Source organism: Rhinopithecus roxellana, chromosome 3, assembly GCF_007565055.1.
Source record: "Rhinopithecus roxellana isolate Shanxi Qingling chromosome 3, ASM756505v1, whole genome shotgun sequence".
In the NCBI taxonomy this organism is placed as follows: Eukaryota; Metazoa; Chordata; class Mammalia; order Primates; family Cercopithecidae; genus Rhinopithecus; species Rhinopithecus roxellana.
In genome coordinates this window covers 128,869,059-128,883,481 of record NC_044551.1, presented here as the reverse complement: position 1 = coordinate 128,883,481, position 14,423 = coordinate 128,869,059, and the positions used below count along the sequence as shown (strand labels likewise).

General features: G+C 40.2%; 1 protein-coding gene across 4 annotated transcripts in view; it reads right to left on the bottom strand.

The window, feature by feature from the left end:
- ERAP1 (endoplasmic reticulum aminopeptidase 1) overlaps positions 1–14,423 on the bottom strand; it is a 52,564-nt gene that overhangs the window by 33,461 nt on the left and 4,680 nt on the right. For all 4 annotated transcript variants that reach the window (XM_010353760.2, XM_010353758.2, XM_030927268.1 and 1 more), the window contains exons 2-7: positions 13,765–14,305; positions 11,199–11,337; positions 5,161–5,295; positions 3,022–3,142; positions 1,752–1,906; positions 1,286–1,399 (exon numbers count right to left, since the gene is read on the bottom strand). In XM_010353760.2, the coding sequence (XP_010352062.1) occupies positions 1,286–1,399; positions 1,752–1,906; positions 3,022–3,142; positions 5,161–5,295; positions 11,199–11,337; positions 13,765–14,288 (1,188 nt within the window). In that variant the 5' untranslated portion in view covers positions 14,289–14,305. The remainder of the gene's footprint in view (positions 1–1,285; positions 1,400–1,751; positions 1,907–3,021; positions 3,143–5,160; positions 5,296–11,198; positions 11,338–13,764; positions 14,306–14,423) is intronic.

The following is a 14,423-nucleotide window of genomic DNA, read 5'->3' as shown; positions in this document are numbered from 1 at the left end:
AATAAAGAAAAATTCGTATTAATCTAAAAACGAAACGATGCCTATAGCCAAACAGTAACAAAACAAGAAACTAAACTGCATAGTAATTTCAACATTTCCAATCATTGTCTGTACTGTTTTAGAGCAAAGATACTTACCTTTAAAAACATGTAACGGGCCGGGCGCGGTGGCTCAAGCCTGTAATCCCAGCACTTTGGGAGGCCGAGACGGGCGGATCACAAGGTCAGGAGATCGAGACCATCCTGGCTAATACGGTGAAATCCCGTCTCTACTAAAGAATACAAAAAACTAGGCGGGCGCCTGTAGTCCCAGCTACTTGGGAGGCGGAGGCAGGAGAATGGCGTAAACCCGGGAGGCGGAGCTTGCGCTGAGATCCGGCCACCGCACTCCAGCCGGGGCGACAGAGCCAGACTCCGTCTCAAAAAAAAAAAAAAAAAAAAAAAAAACCACATGTAACGAAAAGAAATGGAGAACTTTAACCAGCTTTATTAGAGCACATTAGCTCAATAGGATAATATGTATCCATAATCATTTTTATTACTAAAGATTATGTAGAAACGTAAGAAAATATTTATGATCCATTATAATGCAATATTGATATGTACTTTCTAATTATGTACACAGGCAGATGAAAATAGGCAGTAATAAATATTCACAAATGTATATTTTAAATAATGTATGTGGCAGATGAAAATAGGAATAAATATTTACAAATGAAAAGCATCATTGGAGTAGGATAAAAAAATTTTTACATAAAATAAGTTTAATTTTGCTATATGTGATTTTCTTAAGTTAAACATAGTGATTTAAAAAATAAACCCTATAGCAGTTCCAAAGCAATAAATTTGTGACCCAGAAGCCTAGGTTGTTATACAATCAAATGTGCAATTACCTTAAGTATAACTCATTTGATCTGGCAAGTAGGGTCCTATTGAGATATCAGCAATCTATACCTAATAATTCTGCAATGAGCAACCTGAAGGTCAGGAAAATGAAATGGAACATTTAGGTTGCCATTATTTCTATTTCTTTGATATTAAGAAAGATAAAATTTGACAATTCACAAACAATCATAGATTCACAACTGAGTTTGTAAATAAGTCTTTGTGATATATCTTGAAAGTTCACTAGCATTTCTGCAACACGATTCATATCTAAACTGTCAAGGAAGTTATCAATGAATTCTTTTTATAAATTCTATAATCAAAGATTAGTAAATATTTTCCAGCAATATTGAACAAAACAACAAATTAACCTAAAATGTAAAGGATAAATAATTACTTACAACTTTCAGTTCAGGATGGGTCACACTGACAGACACAAACTCCATAAATTTGGCAAATCCCTCATTTAGCCAAAGATCACTCCACCATTCCATAGTGACCAGGTTCCCAAACCACTAAAAACACAACATGACTCAGTTTATTCACACATTTCCATGGAGACTGGATACCTATTATCTAGACTGGCAGCCATAAACAAAGACATTCAGAAAGAAGTATATTTTAGATGTCTAATATAAGTTTATGAATGTTAACATATATTTTCAGGACCAATATTTAATCAAGGTAAAAATAAAAAGACTTTCAACATGTATTATAAGACATAAAAACTAATGCTTTGGAGAAACAGTTTTTCCTATGAAAAAAAAAGACAGAGTAAAAATTATAATATATAAATAGCCTTATATGTCCCAAAAAAGCAATATAAATGTAGTTCATACTTTTTTAAAAGTGTGAGTGAGCTTATACCTGGTGGGCCAGTTCATGGGCCACAATCATTGTGATGCCAAGCTTACTTGATGCAGGAGACTTTTCCGCATCAAACAATAGAGCAGATTCTCTATATGTTGTTAGTCCCCAGTTTTCCATAGCACCAGATTGAAAGTCGGGAATAGCAGCAAGATCTTGGGAAGGAAGTAATAAAATACATTACCAGTCTCAAAGCTACACATTCCCCCAAACACACTAATCTTCAGAACGGATAGGTATTTCAACCGGTTAACCGGGCATAATCATGGAGCTCTAGACTGGAAGAATCTTTCACAATGGAGAAAAAGAAGCTTAGTGACTCAGTGTCACTTTGCTATAAATGTGGCAAAGTCAGACTTGCATCCCAGGCCTTTTTTTTTTTTTTTTTTTTTTGGAAACAGGCTCTCACTCTGTCACTCATACTGGAGTGCACTTGCAGTGGCATAATTACACCTCACTGCAGCCTCAACCTCCCAAGCTCAGGTGATCCTCCCACTCAGCCTCCCAAGTAGCTGGGACTACAGGAGTGCACCTCCACACTCAGCTAATATTTTTATATTTCTTGTGGAAACAGGGTTTTGCCATGTTGCCCAGGCTGGTCTCAAACTCCTGGGCTCAAGCAATCCACCTGCCCGGCCTCCCAAAGTGCTGACATTACAAGACATGAGCCAAAGTGCTGAGATTACAAGACACAAGCCACTGTGCCCGGCCTCTTCAGGCCTCTTGACTCCATTTCTAACCTTCTGATGAGGAGACTGGAAATTGAAAAACTTAACAATTAAAATAATCCACTCTATTTTGAATGCCCAAGACCCACATATACCTAAAAAATCAAACATACAATAGTTTTAAGGGCTCGTGTAAGAAATAAAATGCAGATTGTCTTATACTATATACATTTATTCATTCAAAACAGTTTGTTGAGCATCCTCTGTGTTCCTGCCAAGCAGGTGCCAGTAAGGAAAAACGTAGCCTCTTCCCTGTGCTGTCTGCCCACTAATAAAGTCAGAAGGCAAAAGAGTCCCCATGCCATGTGCCTCAGGAACTCTATGAAGATCTGCCTTCTTCACTATCACTAGAAGTTACTGTACACATCAAAGGTGAGAAGATGCTCAGAAAGATCAACTGCAGGTTTGTCACTTGCTGGGATTTTTGTGGCTTGAGGGGCTGCTGAGGTAACCACAGGGATGCGCCAATTATAATGACAAATCTATGGCTGTGTTCATCAAACGTCATGACGTCATGTGTAGTATCTGTACAAAATCTCTACCTTGTTTGGGTAGGGGATACGGTATGTTGAAATAATCCTCATAAAAATCTAGAAGAGTCACCGCAGCATCCAGTGCATAATCTGCTTGATTTATCTTGTCTGGCACAGCATATACAGAAACCTAAAGTGGAAGGCACAAGAAAGGAATTCAAATATCTTAAGTGGCTTCTCTCCACATTGTGTAGAAGACTGACATTAATGTCCTCATATTGTGGGATATGGTTGTCAATATTAAGGAAAATAATTGGGAATTCCATTTCTTGCATTAATATAGACTGTTCCTGATTAATCCCCCTTCTGAAAACAACAGCAAATGTTGGGTAACATATATAAAGTCTTCTTAAATGTGTTTATAAGATGGCAAATGAGAAAGCAAGATTTAGAGGCAAAAGTGAAATGACAGCTGGACCCTCTAATGTCAGGAGAGCACTGCAGCCAGCTTTAGCCCTGATGGCAGTAGCCCAACACAGCTGGACTTGAGCTTTGGTTCTAATGGCATTGAAGGACTCCGCAGTTAAGAGACCAAGTCCAGGGCCTGCCCAAAGTAGAAAGTCTAACAAGACATACAACCCCTACATAAAGCTAGTACCCAAAGGCCAGGCCCTTAATGTAAAGGTAAACTAGAAATAACTACCCTTTGTCAAGGAAACTACAAGTAAAGTGATCGCTGGACCAGTAAGTACTTCCAGACACTCTGCAAGAGCAAATACAATTTCTCTCTGGAATAATCCACTTTAGACTCAGGTAACATAAGCTCACAAACATAATTCATAATACAAGCAAGGAAACAAGATACCATAAGCAAGAGCCAGCAGAAAAAACAAACCACAAAATCAAATACACAAAGAATTCAGATAAAACAATTACCAGACACAGATATATAATATGCATGCTTAATGTGTTTACAGAAATGAAAGAATTAAAAATATTAGTATAGATTAGACATTATTAAAATAATCATTTCTAAGAGATTCAGATAAGTGGCAAAACAAGGGGCAGGTGTTTTTGCTGATTAGTTTCACTGCTGAATTAAAAATGTTCCCTTCATCCGAGTCTCAAGCGTCATCTTCAAATCCCCAGGTAAGTAAAGATACCTCCACAAGAATAAGAAATCTCAGCACTAGAGGAACCCAAAGCAATTCAGCAGGGAATCCCCATCTACCCAGGCCTCAGTAAAAACCAGCACAAATACATAAGGTATCTTCAAACAAAGCATCCCTTCCTCCCCTCAGAAAAACCAGTTTGCATTCCGAGCTATGGCACACAGTTGTATTGGTTGACCACTATGCAATGGTACCCAAATGAGGAACAAGTGTGCCTTGAAACAAGATTTTTCTCTCCAGCATTCCAGTGTTACCTGGCCCAAAACCTCTGGCCATTCCAAGCAGGTTGCTCTATCTTCCTTACCATAGCCAGAAATCCCCTGCCAGATAGTAACATTTACTTCCAAACTGCAGAAAGTCATAACCAGAAACAACCTTATAGACCATTGCAGGATCTAATCCAAGTTATACCTTCCAAAGAAGTAAATACTAAGTTCCAGAGGGAATAAGGCCAAGGTCAGAGAGTCAGTGAAGTGGCTGCGGTGAAGCCAGGATCACGACTCAGGCCAGGCCACACTCTCTCCACGTTGTTGTTATTAGAACCTCACTATACAAATGAGCATCCATGACAACAGGCTGGTCAAACATCCCGGTTTGCCTGAGACTGAGGAGGTTCCCAGGATGCAGGACTTCCAGGATTTTGTTATTTGGTTTTGTCTTTGTTTGTTTAGAGACACGGTTTTGCTCTGTTGCCCAGGCTGGAGTGCACAATCATATCTCAGTGAAGCCTCAAACTCCTGGGCTCAAGGGGTCCTCCCACCTCAGCCTCCCCAGTAGCTAAGACTAGTAGCAGGCACAAGGAACCATGCCTGGCTAATTATTTTATTTTTTGCAGAGACAGGTTCTCACTGTGTTGTCCGGGCTGGTCTCAAACCCCTGGCCTCAAGTGATTCTTCTATGTCAGCCTCCCAAAGTGTTGGGTTTATGTTGGGTTTACAGGCACAAACCACTGTGCTCAGCCAGACTTCCAGTTTTAAAACCAGTTCCAGGCAAACCAGAACAAGTTGGTCACCATATGTTACAATCACAGACTCACCTTGACTCCACTCTTGGTTATCTTGCTGACAGACTCAAAATCTGAAATAATGAAGGCCACTAGATAGGTACTCATCTTCACAGTGACATCAAAATGGTCTTCTATGAGTCCTTCAGCAACAGTCACAGATTTCACCTAAAATCAGAATAATTCAAATTATCAAGTAATCCAATTATGCAATACACTGAACTTGAGAAATTTCCTAATTATCAGACATAATATTAAAACTATATCAATCCCAGCACTTGTGGAGTCCGAGGTAGACAGATTGCTTGAGCTCAGGAGTTTGCCACCAGCCTGAGCAACATGATGAAACCTTATCTCTACAAAAAAAAACAAAAAAAAAACAAAAAAAAAAACAAAAATTAGCCCTACCAGTGGTGCGTGCCTGTGGTCACAGCTACTGGGGAGGCTGAGGTGGGAGGATGCCTTAAGCCTGGGAGGTGGAGGTTGCAATGAGCCAAGATTGAGCAACTGTACTCCTGCCTGGGTGACAGAGGCAGACCCTGTCTAATGACGCTTCTATAATTACTTTAAAAGTTATCTTCCCGATATCTAATTATAATTTAGATATTAAGGTCAAACAGTTCTACTCAATTTCTTTTTTTATTGAGATATAATTCATATACCATAAAACTTACCATTTTAAAGTTTACAATTCAGTGGCTCTCAAATCATGAATGAACTTCCATTCCCAATTGCTTCAAAGAGAATAAAATACCTAGGAATCCAACTTACAAGGGATGTCAAGGACCTCTTCAAGGAGAACTACAAACCACTGCTCAGTGAAATCAAAGAGGACACAAACAAATGGAAGAACATACCATGCTCATGGATAGGAAGAATCAATATCGTGAAAATGGCCATACTGCCCAAGGTTATTTATAGATTCAATGCCATCCCCATCAAGCTACCAATGAGTTTCTTCACAGAATTGGAAAAAACTGCTTTAAAGTTCATACGGAACCAAAAAAGAGCCTGCATTGCCAAGACAATCTTAAGTCAAAAGGACAAAGCTGGAGGCATCACGCTACCTGACTTCAAACTATACTACAAGGCTACAGTAACCAAAACAGCATGGTACTGGTACCAAAACAGAGATATAGACCAATGGAACAGAACAGAGTCCTCAGAAATAATACCACACATCTACAGCCATCTGATCTTTGACAAACCTGAGAGAAACAAGAAATGGGGAAAGGATTCCCTATTTAATGAATGGTGCTGGGAAAATTGGCTAGCCATAAGTAGAAAGCTGAAACTGGATCCTTTCCTTACTCCTTATACGAAAATTAATTTAAGATGGATTAGAGACTTCAATGTTAGACCTAAAACCATAAAAACCCTAGAAGAAAACCTAGGTAGTACCATTCAGGACATAGGCACGGGCAAGGACTTCATGTCTAAAACACCAAAAGCAACGGCAGCAAAAGCCAAAATTGACACATGGGATCTAATTAAACTAAAGAGCTTCTGCACAGCAAAAGAAACTACCATCAGAGTGAACAGGCAACCCACAGAATGGGAGAAGATTTTTGCAAACTACTCATCTGACAAAGGGCTGATATCCAGAACTTACAAAGAACTCAAACAAATTTACAAGAAAAAAACAAACAACCCCATCAAAAAGTGGGCAAAGGATATGAACAGACATTTCTGAAAAGAAGACATTCATACAGCCAACAGACACATGAAAAAATGCTCATCATCACTGGCCATCAGAGAAATGCAAATCAAAACCACAATGAGATACCATCTCACACCAGTTCGAATGGCAATCATTGAAAAGTCAGGAAACAACAGGTGTTGGAGAGGATGTGGAGAAATAGGAACACTTTTACACTGTTGGTGAGATTGTAAACTAGTTCAACCATTATGGAAAACAGTATGGCAATTCCTCAAGGATCTAGAACTAGAGGTACCATATGACCCAGCCATCCCACTACTGGTTATATACCCAAAGGATTATAAATCATGCTGCTATAAAGACACATGCACACGTATGTTTACTGCGGCACTATTCACAATAGCAAAGACTTGGAATCAACCCAAATGTCCATCTGTGACAGACTGGATTAAGAAAATGTGGCACATGGCCGGGCGCGGTGGCTCAAGCCTGTAATCCCAGCACTTTGGGAGGCCGAGATGGGCGGATCACGAGGTCAGGATATCGAGACCATCCTGGCTAACACGGTGAAACCCCGTCTCTACTAAAAACTACAAAAAACTAGCCGGGCGAGGTGGCGGCGCCTGTAGTCCCAGCTACCTGGGAGGCTGAGGCAGGAGAATGGCGTGAACCCGGGAGGTGGAGCTTGCAGTGAGCTGAGATCCGGCCACAGCACTCCAGCCTGGGTGACAGAGTGAGACTCCATCTCAAAAAAAAAAAAAAAAAAAAAAAGAAAATGTGGCACATATGCGCCATGGAATACTATGCAGCCATAAAAAAGGATGAGTTTGCGTCCTTTGTAGGGACATGGATGCAGCTGGAAACCATCATTCTTAGCAAACTATCACAAGAACAGAAAACCAAACACTGCATGTTCTCACTCATAGGTGGGAAATGAACAATGAGATCACTTGGACTCGGGAAGGGGAACATCACACACCGGGGCCTATCATGGGGAGAGGGGAGGGGGGAGGGATTGCATTGGGAGTTATACCTGATATAAATGATGAATTGATGGGTGCTGATGAGTTGATGGGTGCAGCACACAACATGGCACAAGTATACATATATAACAAACCTGCACATTATGCACATGTACCCTAGAACTTAAAGTATAATAATAATAAAATAAAAATAAATAAATAAATAAATAATAAAAAAATAAAAATAAAAACAATTCAGTGGCTCTTAATGTAATCATAAAGTTGTGCAACTATCAATACTCAGTTTCTTTTAAATAATTCAGATGGTTGCAAACAGACTAATATTTGGCATATGTGGATTGATAACCCGGATGAGATGAAGCAAAACCGAGATTGTGAGTTTTTCGAAGATGTGGCTGATTCATTTGTCCTTAAATACACGTTTGAGAATTATCTGGCAATGCAATGTCGAGCTGTTGCGCATATACGCAACGGGGAAAATATATAACCCTGTAGTACCTAAAAGAGCTTCTGTTCTTCTGTATAATTGAAAGTAACCTATTCCTGGGCATGCTCTTGCAAAGCTTCTTCCAAACTTAGATTTGCTTCATTGGAATCACCTTTTTAAGTCCAATCAGAGAGTAAAGGTGGGGTATGGTTGATGGAGGTACAGTCTTAGAGGTCTGCCCCTAAACAAAAAAGTCTAACACCTTAGCAATAAAAAGCACGGAGATGAGACCTTGGAAAAAGAACCAGCCAGAATTAGCCAAGTGAAACCACGGTCACGGGCATTTTTCCTGTAATCCTATACTCACTTCTGTTGCTCTGCCCTCATCTTTTTTTTTGTTTTGTTTTGAGAGATAGGGTCTTGCTATGCTGCCCCGGCTGGTCTTGGACTCCTGACCTCAAGAAATCCTCTTCTTCTGCCTCCCAAAGTGTTAGGATTACAACCACAAGCCACCTTACCTGGCCCTCATCCTTCTTAATACCCATCAGCCACCAACTTCTGGTCACCATTTGGTCATTCAAACCAACTCTGTTAGCCAGCCTAGGATTACTCATAAAGGATCCCAAATCATCTTTTCTTTTTAAATGCATTCTGCTTCTGCCTACCCACAACAAAAATTTCCTTTTTTTTTTTTTTTTTTTTTTGAGATGGGATCTCACTCTGTCACCCAGGCTGGAGTGCAATGGTGCTATCTCGGTTCACTGCAACCTCCACCTCCCGAGTTCAAGCAACTCTCCTGCCTCAGCTTCCCGAGTAGCTAAGATTACAGACATGTGCCACCAAGCCCAACTAATTTTGTATTTTTAGTAGAGACAGGGTTTTACCATGTTGGCCAGGCTGACCTCAGGTGATCCACCTGCCTCAGCCTCCCAAAGTGCTGGATTACAGTCATGAACCACCACACCTGGCCAAAAATGTCCATTCTCGAGTTGTGTTAATTAGTAGGAAAATAACCTGATTAAATTAATTCAAATTTAAATGTGATTAATTTCTGCCCCATGCCCAAAAGCTTTAGTGTCCCAATGGTATATATTTTGTTTTTCTGGTCTCCAAAAAGATCTTTTGAGACCTCATTGTTTTCCCCTGAGCTCAATATCTGCAGCCTGAGGTCAGGCTGCTCATACTAGATTTCTGTTAGTGAGAGACGTTTCTGTCCAAAGGGACAACATTGCATTAGAGGTTTTCCTATCCTCAAAAAAAAAGTTGTTTTCCTATCTTCAATAAGTGGATCCTGGATATCCATGGATTTAGACTGTAGCATCTTCGTGGAGCTTCCAAAGCTCCCGGTCTTTCTTCTGAAAGCCTACAAATTTCTCCACTAATCCTGTTTGGTCCTTCAGTCTCTCTCCTGTCTCCTTCCCATCCCTGATCCTTTATTCTCCTAGAACTTTGATTCACCAATTAAAGAACTCACTTCTGTACCAGGGAGTCATGCCACAATACTGGGGGAGAGGACTATATTTTGAAAAAGCACATCCTGTATCTTAAATTTATATTAGAAATATAGCATAATTGTTTCTTGTCTTTTCATATACAAGAGTGGGAGTGGGGACAAAAGTTCTTGGCTGGTAGGAAAATTTGCAGAAGAGTGGTTTTCACAGAGGATAGCCCTCTGGTGTGGGGTGGGAGATCCGAATCTTGTTTGAGGAAGGCATCCTTATGGTATGAAGGCAGGTAGGTATAGAGTTTTAAGGTTGAGAAGTACCATACTAGAGGTCGGTCTGTGGCTCCTGGTATCTCTCCATGCTACGACACTGCTTCCCCAGTCAGCACAGGGACAAAGTTGTTCATCCCTCAGGACTCTAGGCAAAGCCTACTCTACCCTGAGTCTCATCCCCAGTGAGTTTTTCTGAACAAAGGATGTGCTTCCAGGAGGTGTTATATACCAGCTGCAGAATGACGGACGGCCCAGCTGATGCTTTTCTAAACTACCAGAATCAAAGGACAATGGCACTTACTGAACAGTTTTATTCATTTGGCAAGATCATCTTCTAGCCACTTTTAAAAATCAGAGGGAATGATGTCCACATCTGCATTGAGATTGGAGAATAATGGTTTCTCTTGGGAAGCTAAGCTATCTATCATGACTTACCTTCAGCACCATAACATTCCGAAAAGATTACTTTTATTCTCTTTTTCTGTCCGCCCAATTTTGTACATTCAGTTACAAATTATATAGTGAATATTACTATATAGTATATGTAAATTATAGAAAATAACTATATGCTAAAAATACGGCCTTACTGACAAAGCATTACCTTTAAAATCATTTTAAAGGATCATATGAGAAAATGAGGGTGAAAGTGCTTTTTGAAGGGCACTACTATTTAAACCTCACCTGAATTTCTTATACCACTTCCCTACTATCAGCATGTATAACCTGGAATGGTACTGTTACTGAAATCTTGCATTTTTAGGGGCAATTTTTACTTTGATTACATATAACTGTGGCTTGAAACAAAAGCACAGGTTGTAAATGAAAAGAAAAGTTGGCCGGGCGCGGTGGCTCAAGCCTGTAATCCCAGCACTTTGGGAGGCCGAGATGGGCGGATCACGAGGTCAGGAGATCGAGACCATCCTGGCTAACACGGTGAAACCCCGTCTCTACTAAAAATACAAAAACTAGCCGGGCGAAGTGGCGGGCGCCTGTAGTCCCAGCTACTCGGGAGGCTGAGGCAGGAGAATGGCGTAAACCCGGGAGGCGGAGCTTGCAGTGAGCTGAGATCTGGCCATTGCACTCCAGCCCCGGCGACAGACTGAGACTCTGCCTCAAAAAAAAAAAAAAAAAAAAAAAAAAAAAAAAAAGAAAAGAAAAGTTAGTAACGATCTGCCAGGCAATAAAACAAAACAGGTGACCCAATGTTGACTGTCACTGGGGTAATGCAAGTCACAGAGAATCAGTAGATTTTCCTGTAGAAAATACACAGGAGTGCATACTCACCAGTGGCATATTGGAGATGGCTAGGTGCCTTGGCTCTCTTCGAATTTTGATTGAGAAACTTGCTTTGAAGGCAGGTTCATCAAAACATGGAAAGGCCATTCTAGCTGCAGTGGGTTCAAATTGTGTTGATGCAAGTATCCTAAAATTAAGGCAAGTGAAATTAAAATTGAGCATGAAGCACCAGGAACTCTAAAACAGGTGTTGGCTTTATAATTCCTAAAGTTACTATAAGATTGATGGATTTTACTACTAAAAAATATTTTACATCACAAAAGCTATCATAAACTAAGTTAAAAGACAAGTTAGACTGGGCATGGTCATGGTGGCCCACGCCTGTAGTCCTAACACATTTTGGGGAGGCTGAGGTGGGAGGATTACTTGAGCCCAGGAGTGTGAGACCAACCTGGGCAACAAACCCCATCTCTACCAAAACTACAAAAATTAGCCAGGCATGGTGGTGCATGCCTGTAGTCCCAGCTACTCGGGAGGCAGAGGTGAGAGGATGGTTGGAGCCCATGAGGCAGAAGTTTCAGTGACCTGAGATTGCGCTGTTGCACTCCAGCCTGGGCGACAGAACCAGACCCTGTCTCCAAAAGAAAGTTTTAAAAAAAGTAAAAAACTGGGAAAATTCATGTAAGAAGTATGTGATGAAGACTTAATAGCCTTAACAGATAGTGAGATCCTAAAAATGTGTAAAAGAATACCCAGTGGTGGCTCACACCTGTAATCTCGGCACTTTGAGAGGCCAAGGTGGGCGGATCACGAGGACAGGAGTTCGAGACCACCCTGGCCAACATGGTGAAACCCCATCTCTACTAAAAATACAAAAATTAGCCAGGCATGGTAGTGCGCATCTGTAATCGCAGCTACTCATGAGGCTGAGGCAGGAGAATCGCTTGAACCCAGGAGGCGGAGGTTGCAGTGAGCCAAGTTTGCGCCATTGCACTCCAGCCTGGGTGACAGAGCAAGACTCCACCTCAAAAAATAAAATAAGGTAAAATAAAATAAAATAAAAAAGAATCCCCAACAACCAAGGAAATGAAATAAAAAAGAATCGCCAACAACCAAGGGAATCTCGGGCAAAGTCAAAGATCATAAACAGGCAATTCATAAAAGAACCTACAAATCATTAACAAACATATCAAAAGCTGCTCAACTTCCTTAATCAAAGTTATGTAAATTAAAAAGAGATATCATTTGGGGGCCTTTTTTGCTCTAAAAAGACTGCCAATATACAGTATTGGTGAGAGGCAAGAAAAAATGACAAGGTTTATAAAAAATTTATAGGTTCTTTGGCTTACCAATTTTACTTCTAGGCAATTATTCTAAAGAAATAACTTACAAAGATGTTCATCGAAGTGTAACTGTTGATACTGAAAAACTGGAAATAATTTCATTTCCATTCCCAAGGGATTAAAGATATTAACATACAACTATGTATTTTAATAAAATCATTAAAATGATACCTAGTAATAGTCATTTATATAAAACATCTTCCCAACATACTAAGTTAAAAAATTTCCTTATAAAAGAGAAAATATAAGAATTCCATTTATATAAAATAACATATATGCATATCCAGAAAGAAGTCTGGGAGAATATTCCACTGAAATAGAAGTAGTAGTTAGTTCAGGGGGCTATGAGTGAAACAAATTTTACTTTTTTACCTTGATAGAATAAGATGGAATTTGAAAAATAAATTAGTATAATCTACTAACATAAAATTCCATTTTAAAACTTAGCATAAAATCTCCCTCAAATAAGTCTCCTCCTTAAAAACAGAACCAAAGCAAGGTGAGTAGAGATCTATAAAAAACTTTTAACTGAGCTAAAAGTATTTCCTCTAATAGGATGCTAATAGGATATGCTGAAGTCCTAACCTGCAGTATCTGTGCACAAGACCTTATTTGGACATAGGGTCTTTACAGGTATCATGGAGTGAAGAAGAGGCCACCAGGCTGGGTCCCACTCCGGTATGACCAGTTTCATTATTAGACGATGGAGACTGGGACATAGGGAAACGGAATGGCCATGTCACTAACAGAGGGAGAGACTAGAACGATGCAGGTGCTAGGCATGGAGTGCCAGGGATCCACGGCCATCACTGGATGCTAGGAAGACACAAGGAAGGATTCTACCAGAGTCTGGAGGGAGCACGGGCCTGCTGACACCTTGATTTCAGACTTCTAGCCTGCAGACCTGACAGAGAATACATTTTGTTGTTTATAGCCACCCAGTCTGTGGTACTTTGTTACAACAGCCCTAGGAAACTAATGCATAGGTCAGGAAAATTAACCATGTTTATTATGTCTCAGAAATCAAACTAAATAAACAAATAGATATTTACTCTGATAGAGCTGGGGGAAAGAAAATTGGTTAGAATTTTAAAATGAGATTCAAAAAGCAAGGGAAAAAGCCATTTTTAACACTATAAAGAAGATGCAAAAGCAAAACTGAAGAAAAAGTTCAACAACAAAGGTAATTTTAAAAGATAATCAATCAGAAATAATGAATTTAGCGTGGGCAGCACTTGCAGTTTAAAAGAAAAAGAGAAAAAAAAAAATACCTCAGTTCCCCTTCCTTGGTTCTGTAGGTGCTTTTGTAAAATCCGTGGAAAGTCTCCGAAAGATTGCCAGCATAGTGAATGACAACTGTGTACAGGAGCCCGACAAGGAGGGGCTCAGGAGCCAGCAGCGCGATTTGCTCCTGAGGAGGGTGTTCCAGGACCTGAAGCGGTTCTTCCGATAGCCTCTCTCCAGCTCCTTTCCTGAGGGTGGCCCTAGATATCTGCAGGTGGTGACTATGCAGGATGATGGTGCTGGTGGGCTGACTGGCTGTTATTTCTACTTCTGTGGTTCCCCAGAAGGTCAGCGTGGTAAGGTTTGCATGGATCAGGAGATCATAATGAACTGGGATGACATACTCAGGAAGTCTTATTTTATTCCAAGGAAATGGCATCCCATTACTACCTTTTGGAGATGCTTCACTGCTCTGACACCATGAAGGAGTGGACACAGTTAAGAGAGCCAACAGTAAGGAAGGTAGAAATGACATGGTTGGAAGGGACCATTTGAGGGACGGAAACACCATCTTCTTGCTCTAACTACCTAGTGGCACAAATGTACAAAAGCAAAAATATATGTCATTAAACTGTTATTGACATAGAATAATTTCAGAATGTATCCACTCAACATTCACAGAAATAGACATAAAATTCCAAAAGTA